At 38.6% G+C, this 18,253-nt stretch overlaps 3 protein-coding genes across 4 annotated transcripts; all 3 read left to right on the top strand.

Moving 5' to 3' along the window:
- The first annotated feature begins 1,352 nt into the window (after positions 1–1,352).
- On the top strand, positions 1,353–4,258 carry LOC116021003 (putative methylesterase 11, chloroplastic). Of its 2 annotated transcripts, none has more exons than XM_031261596.1 (5): positions 1,353–1,793; positions 2,017–2,256; positions 2,621–2,764; positions 2,984–3,115; positions 3,658–4,258. In XM_031261596.1, the coding sequence occupies exons 1-5, from the start codon at positions 1,440–1,442 to the stop codon at positions 3,940–3,942; spliced, it is 1,155 nt and encodes a 384-aa protein (XP_031117456.1). In that variant the 5' UTR covers positions 1,353–1,439; the 3' UTR covers positions 3,943–4,258. The 2 variants fall into 2 exon arrangements, with proteins under 2 accessions (XP_031117456.1, XP_031117457.1); XM_031261597.1 differs by having other exon boundaries at positions 2,020–2,256.
- Positions 4,259–5,055: 797 nt separating this feature from the next.
- On the top strand, positions 5,056–7,103 carry LOC116018764 (protein SPIRAL1-like 3). Its single transcript, XM_031258749.1, has 3 exons — positions 5,056–5,212; positions 5,986–6,266; positions 6,794–7,103. Exons 2-3 carry the CDS (start codon positions 6,021–6,023, stop codon positions 6,872–6,874), a joined length of 327 nt encoding a protein of 108 aa, XP_031114609.1. The 5' UTR covers positions 5,056–5,212; positions 5,986–6,020; the 3' UTR covers positions 6,875–7,103.
- Positions 7,104–12,658: 5,555 nt separating this feature from the next.
- On the top strand, positions 12,659–15,597 carry LOC116019382 (receptor-like protein kinase FERONIA). Its single transcript, XM_031259562.1, has one exon. The coding sequence runs from the start codon at positions 12,704–12,706 to the stop codon at positions 15,434–15,436; it is 2,733 nt and encodes a 910-aa protein (XP_031115422.1). The 5' UTR covers positions 12,659–12,703; the 3' UTR covers positions 15,437–15,597.
- Positions 15,598–18,253: the final 2,656 nt, after the last annotated feature.

Raw genomic sequence — 18,253 nt, forward strand, 5'->3', positions numbered from 1 at the left:
TAATATAAAAAAACAATATCACATAATATGCTAGCTATTCAGATCCAGAGAGGTAAGTAAATTGGTTATTTGTACATGTTTGATAGATCAATTACATTTAAAAAAAATGTATTCACCTAATTATTTTTTTATAGTTTAGTTCATTATCTAATTTGATATGTATTTCTTCTTTATATAAAAGATAAAAGATCATGAGTTAAATAGCTTCTACAAAATATTTTTTAAATGGTGGGGCCAAGTTGAACGTGTCAAAATGCATATTACTTTCCCTTCCAACGATTCGCTTCTCTCGCGGATTTCTACAAAACTCACGTCATCCTCGTTCTCAACCCACTTGCCAATTTCTCTCGTTTAATACGACGTCGGTTGTGAAACTACCATTTTAGCCAAGCACAAGATCAGTAGTATATATTCCCAATTTGATTGTTTATTTTAGTAGGGAGACATGATATTTATTTATTTTTTCTTATTTTTTTTTCTTTTTTTCAATCAAATTTGAACACAAGTGAGAGTAAAAACTAAGAATAAAGATTTGGACATAAATCAAGTATTTTTCTAGTATATCCGTGAGACGAATTATTCATCAGTTGGTACGATAATTATAAAATTTTAAATAGAAATAATTGTCTATTGACCTTATTAATTTAAGCCGATAGAATATAAATTGATTTATTGTGTGATCTTTACTAGCTACTAGTATATTACCTAGAAATCTAGAATCATAAAGTCAAATTTACCTGATGGACACTAATAATTTACTTTATATATATATATATATATATATATAAATAAAGTGTCTACATCAATATTTTGTGTAAAATAAAAGTTGAGAGTAAAAAATGATAGCACATATAATTTTTTTTTTTTTCAAATAATGACTTCTACTTTCTCATAAATGAAATATAAGTGTATTTGGAGATAGTCCAGATAGCTAGTTAAAGATACAAATTTATAATCATAAAGTCATGAGTTTGAATAGACAATTTTGTCTTTTGCCGACTAGGTCATAAAATAATCCGAATGTTATTTCTGCAACAAAAATATTTCATGTAATCTCAAAATCATAACTCCCAATCTTTATTTTCACTTGTGTTTAAATTTAATTGGAGGAAGAAAAATAATTAGATAAACATCATGTTACCTATTAAATTAAGCAATCAATATTACATTAAGCAATCAAGACATATTATGTCGGGATAAAAAAAAATGGGAGTAAGATTTGCGAGAGCACGAGAATTAGTCTTTCTGCAATTATTGCCAAAACCAAGCCTACTTTTTCAGGGTGGTTGCAGTGTAGTGTATATTAAGCCTCTGTAAGTGTAAATCATCGCGATTACTGCTGAGATACTGCAGCTCCGCCTGAAAATTACATCGGTCCGAGCACGTATAAATACCGTTACATACGCATTACGGTTGCATGTGAAGGTCGAGCAGATAGAATGGGGCATTGTTTCTCGCGGGCCGAGGCGGCGAAGCGCCGGCCGCCGAAACGAACTGCGAGCCGTCCACCGCCGGCCGGGGGAGGGAGAAACCCGTCGTATAGGAATCGGTCGTCGTCCAGGAAGAGAGACGTCGTGTTTCAGGAACATGAGCTCGCGGCCGCCATTCTCTTCCACCAGAAGTTGCAGAACGGTGACGGCAGCGGTTACGATGCCGGCTCTGATCGTGCCGCATTGGCTCTGTCTCATCGGCTCTCGAAATCGAAGAGGAGTCATCAGACGTTTCCTCGGAGTTCGAGCTCCACGGCTCGTTCCCTTGATCCTCTGCTTCCGCCTCATCAGCTCAGTAATGAGGTAGTTCCATCTCCGTCTTGATTTTGTTTTCCTGTTTGAATTGAAGTAAATGCTAATTATTTCATAGCCTTAATTACTAAATTTGAAGATGATCATCCATTTTGACGTTCGCATCTGTTAAAACGAATTTTGTTTGAAGATCATATATGATCTCAATCGAGTATTCATTTCCAATCTAGTAGAAGAGTTATCTCATATCTGTACTGTATTCTCCCCTATTCAGCAGGATGTGAATATTGATGATTTGGAGACCAATCATTTTGTTCTCGTTCATGGGGGAGGTTTTGGGGCTTGGTGCTGGTATAAAACCATTTCACTTCTACAAGAAGCTGGGTTTAGAGCTACAGCACTAGACTTAACTGGTTCAGGAATTCATTCTTTTGACACAAATAGCGTAACCAGTATGTCGCAGTATGTCAAGCCACTTACTGATTTTCTCGAACAACTAGCTGTTGGAGAGAAGGTTATTTTTATCACTAATTTCTAATCCTCTTCTCAAGTTTTTACAATTCTTCTCATCTATTCTTTGATGTTGCAAATTTAGTATGTGGCAGTTGAAGGATTAAGAAACCTTGATGCATATTTTATCTGATTTTCTTGTATATAGTGGAACATTAAAAATCCTTTAACTTCTGTATAGATTTCATCCTCACAATATCATCAATAGCCTGACATATTGACTTTTACCATATTTTGAATGGCCAGTGTTTCAGCATTTAATGGCTGAGGGTTTATCAATGATGTTCACTCCCATATATCATGGGGCCTATAGTCTGGTTATACTACTGTGACTCATCCCTTTCTGTATGCTGTCTTCTTGAACATAGGTGATTTTGGTTGGACATGATTTTGGTGGTGCTTGTATATCATATGCAATGGAGCTTTTCTCCTCTAAAGTCTCAAGAGCGGTTTTCATTGCTGCTGCTATGTTGAGCAGTGGACAGAGTACCCTTGATATGTTCTCCCAAAATGTATGTTTTGTTTTTTTGTTGGCTTAATTATTATAGGAAACCTGTTCTTTCCTGAAATATATCTGAGTAAATGCATGCTGTCATCTGGAAGACTGGAAGTGCAATCAGTTCATTTCTTCTTTCATTGCTTCATTGAGTTGTGTGTATATTTGTCTGATGTCTTTGCCTTGGAAGGGATCTTTGTTATAATCTGAACCGCTTTTATATTCACAATTGCAGACGAATTCTAATGATCTAATGAGGCAGGCTCAAATATTCATTTATGCTAATTGCAATAATAATTCACCAACTGCCATCAACTTGGACAAATCACTCTTGAAGGACTTGTTATTTAACCAAAGTCCTGCTAAGGTATGTTCTCTTGTTTTAGCTGCTCTTTTTGTATGTCTTGTTGATGCCTGAGCCACTGTCAGAAGCATGATATGGACATATGGTTGCACTTAATTCCCAATCCCCCCCAAAAAAAACAAAACATCTATTCAATTAATGCCATTATGCTTATAAGTTTGCGAGTATGCAAAGGGTAAACCCCACCTAGGTTGCTCATAGCAAACCAAGAAGGCCATCATGCCACTCCTGCTAGGAGTCGAACTTGAAGTCAATAGTCTAACCAATTTGGTTGGGGTTGCCCCCAAGTAAAAAGGGTTCTTTGGCATCCTATAGTGTCTTGCAATTTTGGCAGAAAATGGTATTACTTATGTGTACTTTAGCATGTTAAGATCTTGTTCTACAAGAATGTGAAGGTGTTGTTGATGGGAATTGTAAGAGATTCAGGCAATTGATTGTTCATACAAATTCCTTCACCAGCTACATCTACCTGTTATTAAATGTTAATTTCTTGAGTCATCTCCTATTGTGTTGGTTGGTAATTCCTCCTTGCTTCCCTGTACCAGGATATTGCTTTGGCATCTGTGTCAATGCGACCAATTCCCTTTTCCCCAATACTGGAGAAGCTTACCCTATCAGATGAGAAGTACGGCTCAATCAAACGCTTCTATGTTGAAACTCCAGAAGATAATGCTATCCCCATTGCCTTGCAGCAGAGCATGATTGACCAAAATCCTCCACAAAAAGTTTATCATCTCAAAGGTGCAGACCACTCCCCATTCTTCTCCAAGCCTCAATCCCTCCACAAAATATTGCTAGAAATCTCAAGAATCCCTTCAAAAACATCATGACAGAGGAAAAGGTACATTTGATTTTCCATTTCCACTGGTCTAAAGCTCCCAGAAAAGTACCCTTCAACCGATACCATACAATCAAATTGATATATTGCCAACTTGCTAAAGTGGGAATTTTTTTTTCTAAATTATCTTTAGTGGGAGTGGCTGGCCAATCGTGCAATACCATGTGGGCCAACAAAAGTTTGCTAATTTCATTTTGAGCATGAGATTAGTAAAGTAGGATAGCAACCAAGCTTTATTGGTACAGAGATTGCAATGTTGTAACCCCTCATAATGTGCATTTTGCAATGATTAAACTCTTTGACACTTAATTGAGAAGTAGTTGCGGCTTATCAAGTTCATTGTAATTGTTGCTTGTTGCTAAAAATTAATTAAAAGTTGATTGCAACTGATTTTTAAATACATAATTGGTATTTAGGTTGAACTTGACTCTTTTCTTTTTAGAGACCTTAACACTTGTATGGATCGATTTATTTATTACTCTATAATTTTTATTTTTAAAAAATTGTACTATGTAGTACGGAGTATTTACTTAATATTTTTTAAAAAATGAAAATTTAAATTAGCGTAAACTATAAGCTGAATCTTCTCAATCAAGCTCCAAATGCCGAAGCCTCTTGTGAGTCTTGTGAGCCTCACGTTTACGGATTCCAGCTAGACAAAAAGCAAATCAAAAGGCGTCGGCTGCCTTTGTATATCACAGTATTCTTTACTTGCTCAATTGCCCCATACAATATAATAATTCATAAATTACACATATAAAAAGGAAAGAAAAATCATAAAAGTTCTAATTGAGCACAAAATGCTTGACATCTTCTTTATATCATACATTAATTTAGTGAGAAAAATTTCATTTTAAAGACTTGTTTTTAACGAGTGCATGGAATTTAAATTTCTAATAGTGCTGCAAACGTTGAGAATTCAGGACATATTTATAGAATGTAAAATATCCCTAGGTGAAATGGTAAATATGGATAATCACAAATATTAAATATGTAACATTTGAACATTTACTCTTGTAATGTGTAATATCCACGCATTGGATGAGTTAGCACCCCTAATGACTAATGTCACGCAAAAAATGCCCCTAAGGCTGCGTTTGGATATGGAAAGGAAAGGAAAGGAAAGGCGGTAACAGCAAAATATGGCTTCATTACATGTGATTCGAAACGGTGAAAGTGTGATCTCTGCTCCTTTATAACTCCCCTCCCCTCACTCTCCACCAAAAACCCGACTTTGGGAGTTCTTACCATACCAAGGAAAGGTAACCATTCGAAATCTCATGGCGCCGCTATAATCATCTTCAGTTTCAACACTTTCTCTAACTTCTCATCTTAGCGAATTTAATTTTGTTGTTGTTGTGAATACCTGCTGTTTTCCGTTTCGTTTTTGCTCATTAATGTTAGGTTTTCGTTTGTTATGTTGAGGATCTTGTATAGATTTAGTTCAAATTTAAGATTTTAGCTGTTTTCCGCTGCCGATCGTGGAGTGTTTTCGATCCGCTTTATTCTGTTGTAAAAAATTTAGATCTTCTCACTGCGCCGAAACTTAATTAGATCTGGCTTCCATGGGTTGAGACAGGATGGATTGTTTAATGATAGGGCCTGGACCAGATTGATTCTGGTTTAATGAAATTGGAAATGGTGGATCAATAGTGATGCTACTTCGTTCAAGGGTATTTAAGATATAGGTAGACTGTTCATTGAGTGAGAAATTAAATAATTTTAGTTAATCATTACTGTTGTACTTGTTAATCATAATAGGGGCCTGGACCAGGTTGATTATTCACTGCTGTACTTGTTAATCATATTCATTGCATCATACACCCAATTGTTTCGAGATGTTTGGTTTTGAGGTTGGTGGCAAGAGTGCATGGCTTATAGTGAGGGTGTTGTTGAGGTTGTGATATGGAAATTGCACTTGTACATTTGCTCAAGGCTTCAATGGGATACATACTTAACTTGCCTGCTTGATTCTTCAGTTTGTTGTTTTGCTTGAATTACCTAGATTTGATCGCATTTTTTAATAAATTTGCAGTACTCAGGCTCGTGTTGAGAATTCGAGAGTAGAGGATGGGTCGTGGAGTTAGTGCTGGTGGTGGGCAGAGTTCTTTGGGCTACCTGTTTGGAGGTGGAGAGGCACCTAGCAATCCTCCAGCTGTTCAGAAACCGGAAAAGGTTCCCAATAATGCACCTGCTCCAAAGCCCGCTGCTGCACCCCCTGTGGATAACACTAAGCAAGCTCCTGCAGGAATCCTCAGCAGCAACGCAAACAACTATGTTCGTGCAGATGGTCAGAACTGTGGCAACTTTCTTACGGTATGAGACTGATGATATAATATGAAAACAACCTACTAGGCTACTACTCTCCCCTATGATCTAGTTTGATGAATTTTAGTATATTTACAGTTCCATTGTGGGGTTTGACACGTAATCACACTTGTTTTCCTAATGCAATCTAGGGGAGCACAAACCCAAAATCTGACAAACCAGGCTTAAGTCTGAACTGAACCAATCAATCTGATTTTTGGGCTAGAAACCAAAACCTGTTTGGGTTTTGGATCCATGTACCTAAAAGCAGAATGGATTGGCTTAGTTTTGAGTTTGTACCGAATGAAATTCACTAATCTAATCCAAGTGAAAATTAACTTAATATAAAACCAAAATTTTGAAACCAAATAGACGAGTATGGTTCTTGGGTTGGATTGTTACAATCCAACCGTTAAATACAAGTGTATAAAATACATTCATATGAATACCAGTGGTTCGACCTTATAAATTTTGTTCATTATTGAACATCTTTCTTCTGTGTAAGAGGTATAATTGATCTTCCCCTATGATTTCAGGAAAGGCGCTCAACCAAGGTTCAAGCTGCACCTGGCGGTGGCTCTTCACTTGGTTATCTATTTGGTGGTGGAAGCAATTGATGCCCTCAAGCTGCGTTGCAGCTTTCCAGAATATAAATGTCCTAAATATCTGTGAACTTAAGAGTAAATTTGATATTGTTTCATTTGGAGTTGTATTTGATACATTTTGTCATTGCCTAAAAACTGTGAGAAGATTAGAAGTGCTATCCAAAATGTATTTGATACATTGTCATTGATGGAACATGTTCCTTCTTGGCATTCTATGCAATCTTCTTGGAATCTTTTGCAATTGTCCAAATTTTCCTGTCTAAGTAAAAAGAGACCATAAAATTTTCTCAAGGTTTGAAGTAACAGTAAATATATATATCAAGATGAAAGAAATGTTATATACGACCAACACAGGACATACCCTGGCATGGATAATGGATAATTATTTTGGTGTTTTGAGTTGGATCAAGAGAACTACCACACTAGTGCCAGACCAACATAATCAACAGACAAAATGAGACTGTTGTCTGATGGCCTGGTGGGGACTCCAAAACCAAAATGTGGAGCCTTTTTATCATTTAAATAAATGATTTAATGATTAAGCAACTCTCTAATGGCACTTATAAATTAATGATATGTGAGGATCCCTGCTGCTGCCCTTCCTGTTTGTGTCAACAACATTCCATGGTAGATTGTTCAAACCTAAAAATGAAATCCACAATTACACTCAAGACTACCTGCTATGCAAACCTTAAAATGGAACCCACAAACATGCTCACACACCTAACAAACACTCCAAGTTTCAATAGAATTAAGAGTCCGAACACACAAAAGGTTCCAAGTTCAACTCTCCGTAAGAGTTGGTTTGAACTTTTACCTAAAGAACACCCCAAGTAACAGCAAACTTTTCAGTAAACCACAGAACAGCAATGTAGTTGTCACTTTGCTCAAAACAAATGGGGGAAGAACCAAGAATTAAGTCATTACCCAAAATCCAAAATCCAAAATCCATAAAATATAGGGGAAAAAGAAATGGAACTGGCAAAATCCCTATTGTTGGTGAATGCACACTAATAATTGGAATGTAAACCCCCTACCAGTCCATACGAAAATGCCAGTACCAAACACCCTTTCAAGATAACAAAAAATAAATGCTTCTTCTTCAAGAGCACACCAGTCAAAATGCATACCCAGTTCTTTCTGCTAACATGGTTCAAATCAAAACAGCCAACTGTAACTCTTGCATTATGACGTTACAGTGTTATGCAGCCTGGTCTCCGCAACACACAAACTATCTTCTACCACTCATATCCTCAGGAATAGTACAAGTGCCTCAATGCTAATTCTAATTAGCCACTTCCATTGCTCCTTGGTGCATAACTGCTACTAAAGAACCTCCAAATGACACCTTTACTTCTCACAATATTGATTGCAACAAAAGGCAAAATCCAATGGCAGATGCATATATTGAAATCCAGTAACCCTCAAAGTACTTGACATACACAAACACAACAGTCCTTCAAATATATAGCAAATTAATCATTCCTACCTCACAGCAAAGTGCTTGGAGCATAAATAATAAAACCCCTCACAAAATCACACACTGCAGAATACCACTATCAATCACCCAACAGCAACACAATAGCAGACAGAAATTCAGGAAATTGGAATGAAAGGAACAGCCACAAAATTTGCAACAAATTAATGAAAGCAAAAATGGATTCTTGAATACCAATTAAGAAGCAAGCATCATATTGAATCTCAAGTCTTACAGGTTAATAATCACTGTAATGGCAATAGTAATGATTCAAAACTAAAAATCAAGTTCCGAAACTCAACAAAAATGACAGGGAAATGAACAAGCTTTCCAAGGCTTTGACATCGAGTAAGTGGACAGTATTCTCAAAACCCGAGCTTGGTGCGGCGCCAATGGCGACGCTTGGCGTTGTAGCGGATAGTATTGTCAGTGCGCATGCGGATCCAGTAGGGGATTGGCCTGTTCTGCCTCTGCTTCTTCGCCAGCTTCTTCTTTATCATGAATGTCTTGTGCGACGGCTGCAAATCGCAAAGCACACAATCTATGTAAGCATCAAAATCATCACAACATAAACTAAATTCGGGAATTTAAGAGAGAAGAGATTCACAGACCATTTTCGCTTCTGCTTGAAAACTCTCCGATTAGGGCTCTGAGAAGTGGCGGAAACACAAACCCTAGTCGCGATGCTTATTTATATAGGCGTATGACTTTTTTCTACGTTATTTACTATAATACCCTTCTAGTTTTTTTTTTGAAAGGTTCTTTTTCTTTTTTTAATTTAGACTCATTCTTAAATTCTAGTCTAATTTTTACTCTCACACTCATACTTTTGATGTAAATACTTATGGTAGGACTCACTTGATGAAAATGTCTAATCATAACTTACCATGTAAGAGAGTAAAAGTAATAGAAATATTACATGTACTCTCAAATTCTATTCTCTCACTTTTACTCATGATGTGACAGACAATGATATGCTATTGTCATCATATGGGTCTCAAGAGAAATGCCTACATATAGAGTTTAAGAGTGAGAGTAAAATTTGAGAGTCCACATAGTAATTTCCGAGTAGAAATTTGAAGAATGTATAGTAAAATTCTTTTTTCTTTTTTAATGTTAGGTTAATCTTAAGAGCATCCATATCAGTGGGGTTTTTTGTGATTTTTGAGGAATTTTTGTAAGTGTGATTAGGAAAAAGAATATGAGAAGAAAAATAGATAAAAATAAAAAGGGAAAAAAGAATAAAAAAATAATTAAAATTGTTGCACAGCAGTCTGACTACAAAGCTGAGCAGTCCAATGCAAACCAGTCACGCACCAGCTGTGCACGCGCCAGCTGGGCGTGCTGCGTGACTTTTACACAGAGATTTTTATCTTTTTGCTGTCATTAAATATAAGTGTAGGGCCCATTAATATCTTCAACTTGCAGAAATGAAAAACAAACAAAAACCCATGTCTCACATCTGTAGAAAAATAACTTTAATTTTTTCTTCTGACATGATCCAACAAAAAACCACAGATAAGGATGCCCTAAGTTCCTAAAAAGTCGGTAAATCGCTCTAGATAGCTTCTCAGTTAGCCCATGTCATTTACTCTGTCATTGGAGTGCTGACTTTAGATCATCTATGTCGACCACTTGAGCTAGTCCCACGGAGCAATGGAAAGCTGGTTTACAAAAATTAATTTTCAAAATTGAAATCTGGCAAATTGTTCTCTATATATTTTACTAATTTTTGGGGAGTCCATTTAACTCATTCTCCAAATTTAGAGAAATGGATAAATACATGCATTAACACTAGATGCATACTTGGATCCTTTGCAACAACATTTCTAATCAGTTTCTTTTCCTAGAGAAATGAAAAAACTAGAAAAAAAAATTGGATGAATGAAAAATGAAGTAAATGACCGGGCTTGGGTGCATTTTCATTATGTTTTTCAACCTTACGGAGAAACCTCGAAGGTCAATAGGCAGCTCTTGTTGAAAGTCAAACTTGTAACTTTGTAGTTACCAAATCAAAACAATCTGATAACCAACTTGGATGTAGTTGCCCCTAATAATGTTCCTTCTTAGCTAGTGTTTTTATGAAATGTCATGTGATATACTGAATGATGTTCATCACAATTCATTTAACTGTCCATGATATGATCTTAATTATAACGCTATGATGGTTCAACTCTGACTAATTATTTCTCTTGAATGTGAACTTTTCCAGGGAAATGATGTGAATTCAATATTGTTAGAATTAAGTACTCAAGGTAGTAAGATAACTGGAGATGACAGTCAAGCTATGGAAGGGTACGGTTTAATGGTTCACTGATCAGGTATTGTTCTTTAAAATAGATATTTTTGTAGCTAGTATGTGAAATATATAAGTGAATCAAGGACTAAAGAAATCCAACTCGATCTTGCAGTAGCCATGCATCCAGCGTTAGTGAGACTTATCTCACATATATATGGCCTTTGCACAATTGAAGTATGCTTAGCTTGGGGATATTATTTGAGATGACTTATGGAGGACTTAGACGTGAGTGGAAAAAACAAGGTGCACATACATGCAGATTTTTCCACAATTTCGATCTCTTTCACAGCCTTGTCTCATTGTCTGTTTCCTTCAATGTTTGTTCATTAGTTCCATCAAAATGGGCCATCACAGCTTCAATAATTCTCCCACAAATTGCAATTTAATACAACTATCTACCCAAATCTTTTTTTTTTTAATTGGATAATAATACCAGGCACCATCATATCTTTTTTTTTTCCTAATAACCCAGATTTTTCGACTCTATCATCTGGACCCCAATGCCCCTCAAGTACAAATTCAAAATTCAAGGGAGTCCAGGTTCCCGCTACATGTGCACAAGAGAGTTTTCAGGAACGTTTTTACCCTAATTAATTAGTCAAAGTTTCTCAATAATTCTATGATTCTAGTAAAATTCGAACCTCTATCCTGTCACTGAAAATAAGACTACATGTTAATGTTAATTAGGGTACCACTAGAGCTAGACCAGGGCCACCACCCACCTTTCTTTTCTTGAAAGGTGCCTGGGAACCAAAAGTAGAACAAGACAAAGTCAACCAGCTGTAAGCCTTTAATGTACATTGTATAATATCACTAATTCCCAGATTCCTGCCTCATCATTCATTCCAGAAGATGATGATGACCGGAAGTCAGAGAAGCCGCTTCTTCATGGCTTTTCATGTTCTGCTGTTTCTGATATCGCTGCTTCTTCTCCACGGCGCGACAACGTCAAAGACGGCGGCGACGGCGGCGTCCTCATGTGGCAACGGCACGGCGGCCGGAGGTTGCGCGTCACCGGCGAATCGCCGCATTGAAGATGAAGACGAAGACGCCCCAGGTCGAGAATTCCTGGGTAGCCTAGCACCGACCGCTTACCTTAATGCTGCTAAATCTCTAATAAAATCTCCAGTTTGTAAGGCTGATATTTATGGTAACTGTATCAAGCCGGTGAATTCACAGGAGCGCCCTTGTGATACTTACAATCGTTGCAAGCGGAGTGGTTAGTAGCGCTGTCTGATCATATGGTCGGAAGATGAACTCCAGAACCCGGGATTTTTCTTAAAGGCTTTTGATCATATATAGTCCATAATTTATGTTTGTATTATATATTGTAATAATAATATAATGATGATGATTATGTTTTTGTGTCTGTCTTCCTCTGAATTATCGGTGTTGCCGGAAAATTCTGATTTTCCGACCATAGGAATTGAAAGTGATCCAAGAAACAAGAGTTTAGGGATGTAAAAGGCCTTTAGTTTCCGACCGTTTCAGAATCCGGAAAATTGTTCATCAGTATTCAATAATGGAAAATACTTGGTGTACTCCCACTTTATACTCTCAAATTGTACTTCTTATGTACACACATTTTTGTGGGTTCACATGATAAAAATAATACCACCTAGGAGGTATAAGTAAGGGAGTAGAATTTGGGAGTATGTGTAGTAGAACTCATTCAATAATACCAATCACTTAACAGGAAGCAAAGACACACATATTCAAAAATGCCTTTTGAGTGGAACCACCACCCATCTAAGTTACTTATAATTAATCGGCTTAAATTGAGAAGGTAAATAATTCTCACAAAAAATTAAATTTAAATTTTAAGGGGTATTTGATTTAAATTATATAACATAACAAATGAAATATAACATTTCAAAATTTACATTTTCATGGTTAGTTCAAATTATATTAAACTTCAATCACTATTCACAGTCAATCAGACGACTCCAAGTCAACTAAGTCTTCTAGGCTATTATTCTATTTTTTTTTTGACAAATAGGCTATTATTCTATTAATTACCAGAAAAGCTTGTACCCAATCATACACAATTGGTTTGAAAGCCGCCATGCAAGGCTTTGCTCTCCGTCTCTCCTTCCTCCTCATCATCATCTTCTTCCACTTCTTGGCTCTCAGATTAGCCGCCAGCCCCACCGCCGCATCGCCGCCGCCTTATAACGCAACCGATTTGTTGCTCCTCAACTGCGGCGCGCCGTCGGAGATCACTTCAGATGAGGGACGCGATTGGGATACGGATAACCACTACTTGCGATTCATGCCAACAAACACGGCGGCGATATCGTTTCAGGCCACCGCGGAGCAAGGCCCTTCCGTGCCCCGAGTTCCGTTCACCACCGCGCGTGTCTTCACCTCCCACCTTACCTACTCCTTCCGTGTCTCCCCCGGCAAAAAGTTCCTCCGCCTCTACTTCTACCCCGCCCAATACTCCGCCGCCGCCGCCGCAGGCGGCGGCGGCGGCGGCTTCAATCAGGCCGATTTTTTCTTCTCCGTCACCGCCAACCACTACGTCCTGCTCCAAAACTTCAGCGCCTCCCTAACGGCATCCGCCTCGCCGTCGTCAAACCCTACCGTTAAAAAGGAATTCGTCGTCGACGTTGACGATAAACAGCAACTGAACCTTACTTTCTCGCCGTCTCCAAACGCTTATGCCTTTGTCAATGGAATCGAAATCGTGTCAATTCCGTCTGATTTATACTTCCGGGGCGAAAATTATCCAATAAAGCTGGTCGGGCAGGCGAGCGAGACTTATTTTTCCATTGATAACTCCACTACCTCCCTGGAAACTTTGTACAGGCTGAACGTGGGAGGCATCCATCTGGGCCCCACAGACGACACGGGCATGTTTCGTGAGTGGTCGGACGACAAGGATTACGTTGTCTATCGAGAGAACCAAACGCCCAACTTGGCCGTACCGGTTAATTATACTAACGAAACTCCGGCTTATACCGCTCCCAACGTGGTTTATACCTCGGCGAGGACCATGGACGACCACAATAATAATAGTAATGGCCTATTTTGGGATTTCCCAGTTGACGGAGGGTTTTCGTATCTTTTAAGGTTTTATTTCTGCGAATTTGAGCCTGAAGTCAATGATACAAACCAGCGAGTTTTCTCCATAGAGGTGAATAACTCGACAGCAGAGGGGCAGTTTGATGTTATTGAACAGAGCGGTGGCCCTGAGGTTCCAATAATGAGAGACTACGTGATTCTTGTTCCGGACCCGGATACTCGCCGGAGCAAACAAATTGTTTCTCTCTCGTTACGCCCTAACATGGAGGGAAAACCCAGGTACCGCAATGCAATTTTGAATGGTTTAGAAATTTTTAAGCTCAATGACTCGACGGGGAATCTGGCCGTGCCTAACCCTCCGGAAATTCCGGCCGCCAAACCAGGATTATTGCCGGAGAAGAAGGGTAGAAAAGGGTTGGTAGCTATTATTGGCGGAGTTGCTGCGTTAGTTCTAGTAATAATAATTGTGACCATTTTCTTGATTTTCCGGCGGCGGAAGAGGACGGCGAACCTAGCTCCGAGTGTCACCAAGTCATCGTGGGTCACTATGGCTAGAGACTCAATTACCACACAAAAGACGGGAGGATCCGACGGGTCCCGTTTGCCGTTGGAGCTCTGCCGACATTTCTCACTGGACGAGCTCAAACTGGCCACCGGCAACTTCAACGAGAATTTCGTGATCGGGAGAGGGGGGTTCGGGAAGGTGTACCGAGGATACATCGACGCCGACGTAACCTCGGTCGCGATCAAACGTTTGAGCCCCGAATCCAGCCAAGGTTTCCGCGAGTTCCAAACGGAAATCAAGATGCTATCCAAGCTCCGGCATCTCCACCTCGTGTCCTTGATCGGATACTGCGACACCGACAGAGAGATGATCTTAATCTACGACTACATGGCCCACGGAACGCTGCGCGATCATCTCTACAACGCCGGCAAGCCGCCGCTCCCGTGGAAACAGCGCCTCAAGATTTGCATCGGCGCCGCGAAAGGCTTGCATTACCTTCACGCCGGCGCGAGGCATCCGATCATCCACCGGGACGTTAAGTCCACCAATATTTTACTGGATGAGAAATGGGTGGCTAAGCTATCAGATTTCGGGTTGTCCAAGGTGGGCCCACTAGGGGAGGCCGTCAGCCACGTCAGCACTGCGGTCAAAGGCAGTTTCGGATACGTTGACCCGGAGTACTACAGACGGCGTCAGGTAACGGAAAAGTCCGACGTGTACTCCTTCGGAGTTGTCTTGTTCGAAGTGCTGTGCGCTAGGGCCGCCGTGATTCCAAACCTGCCGAGAAATAAAGTTAGCTTGGCGGAGTGGGGTCGTCGGAGTTACGAAACGGGCGACGTCAGCGAGATAGTGGACCCCAATTTGAAGGGCCAAATTGCGCCGGAGTGTCTAATCCAGTACGTGGAGATCGCCTGCAATTGCCTGAAGGATCAAGGGATCGATCGGCCGTCCATGAACGATGTGGTGTGGGGCCTTGAGTTTGCATTGCAGCTCCAAGATGCAGCCGATAAGAGATGCGGCCTCCCTCCGCCGTGCACGCCGGAGAGGCCGAGCTTTCCTTTGCCACATCCGAAGACGCTTGCAAAGGGCGGCGAGGTGGAAAATAACTCAGACGAGTATGACGGTGACGCGTTTACTGCATCCGAAGACGCTGCAAAAATATTCAGGACTAAAAGTAGTATCACTGCTACTTCTACAAGTGACGATAGTTTGAGGGGACAATCTCACACTATTTTTTCAGAGCTCAGTAATCAATTGGGACGTTAATACATTGTTCTACTTTGAACAAAATTTAGCACCCTCAATATATATTTTCTTTTGGGTATAACACCTATATGTATCAACTAATTCTGATAAACTACATAGGTGTGTAATTTTGTATTTTATATGTATATATTTTTAATTTGCAACATTTAGCTTATATATTAGCCAAGCAATAGTATTTTTTTTCTAACTTGAATGAAAAGTGTCATATGTCCCTAGTCGGCAAAGAATCACAAGACATAAACTAATAAACACTTAACTGACTAGCGACTCCCATAAGAGGTGAAACTTAAAAATTTGATATAACGATACCAACCCAATTATCTGACCGACTATGTTAGATCTTGTTCCCGGCCTATCTTCTCTTCCTCGAACTTGCTCTAGGTGAAGAATATCATGTAACTCTAGCCGGCAAGATAAGAAACTAGGATTAATTAAAAGGAGAATAACCAATAATCAAGTACATGTATCATAGTTGACCGGCTCAAATTAAGAACAGTCAATTGACAATTCTCATATGGAGACGAACTTAAGACCTTGTGATTATCAAATCAACGGTACAACAAAACTTAATTGACTATGGTTACTCCCATATTATCTTCCTCGAACTTGCACTTACTCAAAAGGGTGTGAGCTATATGCTCTTAAACTATAGCCGAATGACAATTGGTGAATTGAAAAGCTTGGGTGGTGTTGTAATTGTTCAATAATTCAACGTGAATGTAATATATATAATATTAATTCCAGCAAGGCGGCTTGACAATTCTAATGAATTGAGGTTTCATTGTTCATGAAATGGATTGTTTTTGTCATGTACTAATACATTTTTCTTTTGCGTGTTCCTTGTTGGTTTATTGATGGAGAATATGAGGAATAACAGTAACGAGGAAATGAGATCTTCAGGCGTGATATCACTTTCCTATAAGCTTTTAATCTTTCCTCTCACAAAGCAACGAGGTTTCAAGATTAAATCTTATGTGATACAAGAAGATGAAACAAAGTTCTTTGTTGTTTGAAAAGAAATTTCAAGAGAGATTTGAACCGTGAAATAACTTGATAGAATGCAAAACTTGCACACTTCATCAGATGAAACTCCCTAGAATTTATAGAGAAAATTCTAACCGTTGGAAGCAGTTTACTGGAAGTTTATGGCTGTTGGTAAACCACCTTCAACCATAATTTTGAACTTCCAACCGATTTTGGACAGGATAATCCAGTTTACGTAAGTTACGTACCCAAGCATGATAAACGTGATAAAACACATTCTAGTCTTAATATCCCCAATGCAATATACTTGTTGCAAAACAAGAGATACTAAAACATGTGTACGTTACTTACCCTTACATATATCAGATCATCATTCGAATCATAGAACGCTTCACAGATTCGCATCTCTCGAGAGTTGGAAGTTTACAAAAAGAGTATCGAGACATCTGTCGATCGAACTGATCTCTCGATGTATCTCTCGAGACACCCATGTTCCGCGAACTAATCTTTCGAATAAACTGACCTCTCGAGGTATCTCTCGATCATCCAAAATCAACTCCACCAAACTAAATAATACTTATAACTCCATAATTCCAAATATTATTTAAGCTTGCATGGTAGACATTTGAACCATTAATTTCCATTTACTATATAAATATCCAACATTCCTGCGACTAACAGAACAATTTTGCCAACCTACATGGTAAGACAAGGGAAAATAATTCAGAATGAAAGGGACAATTTTTTTTTTAGGTTCACAACTCAATTGGTCGGAAGTGTGTTTCTAATACAATTGTAAAGACACAATAGTCTTCTCGAGCTTCCATGTGTTGCTTCTCTAGCACTAGCGTACCGAATCTGAATTAGTATAGCAATATTGAAGATACTGAATATTATAAAGAAAATAACTTTTTATTCACCTCTCTTTTATCAATGAAACCCTATACTTCTCCCAAAAGGTTGAATCCCCAACTCCAAGGGTTCCCCACTGCACGTTCTGATCCAATAAAACTTCTGGGGAGATGTAAATTGGTAACTTAATTGAACACATAGGCTAGACATTTGCTCACTGCGCACAAGGAGTCTCCTCACTTTGAGGTACTAGTAGGCAATAATCAAACCGGTGACTTTTAAGTACAAGAGTCACATTTTACCTGCTACTTGATGACTCTTTTAGAGCAATTATGAATTCATTTTGACCCACAAAGACATTAAAAATGAAATACAGTACATTAATAATAAAAGTATATTAAAATATAATAAACTTACTAAAAATAAATATATATCAGGTCTACCTCGTAAGGTAAACCTCGAAGCACACGATATAATTTGTCTTCCGTGACTTGATCTATAGTATCTAGATAAAAAAAAAAAAGAAAAAAAAGGGAAAATGTACAAATAGGTCATTGAACTATTTTTGGGATAGCAATTAAGCCACCTAACTCGAGTAAGCTCCAATTCATTCTTGAACCCGTAAAAAAGAGTAATTAGCATTTTAATTAGCAGGTTAACAACATGCTAACATGCTTGTGCTGATTAGGATGCCATGTATATTTTTTATTATATATATATTTTTTTAGAGTAAATTGCACTTTTGGTCCTCTGACTATAGTACCTCTATTAATTTCAACACTTGACTTTTAAAAGTAACGAATTGATCCTTTAACTATGCTTTTTTTAACGAATTTGGTCCTTCCGGCCAAATCAGAAGCTAAATTAGGCCGGAAAATTGTAACCCCTTTCCGATTACCATTTAGTGAGGGCATAATGGTCATTTGCTCTCTTTTCTTCTTCTCTTTTCTTCTCTTGTGCGCCGGAATCCATGGAAGACCA

Source organism: Ipomoea triloba, chromosome 5 (genome assembly GCF_003576645.1).
Source record: "Ipomoea triloba cultivar NCNSP0323 chromosome 5, ASM357664v1".
Classification (NCBI taxonomy): domain Eukaryota; kingdom Viridiplantae; phylum Streptophyta; class Magnoliopsida; order Solanales; family Convolvulaceae; genus Ipomoea; species Ipomoea triloba.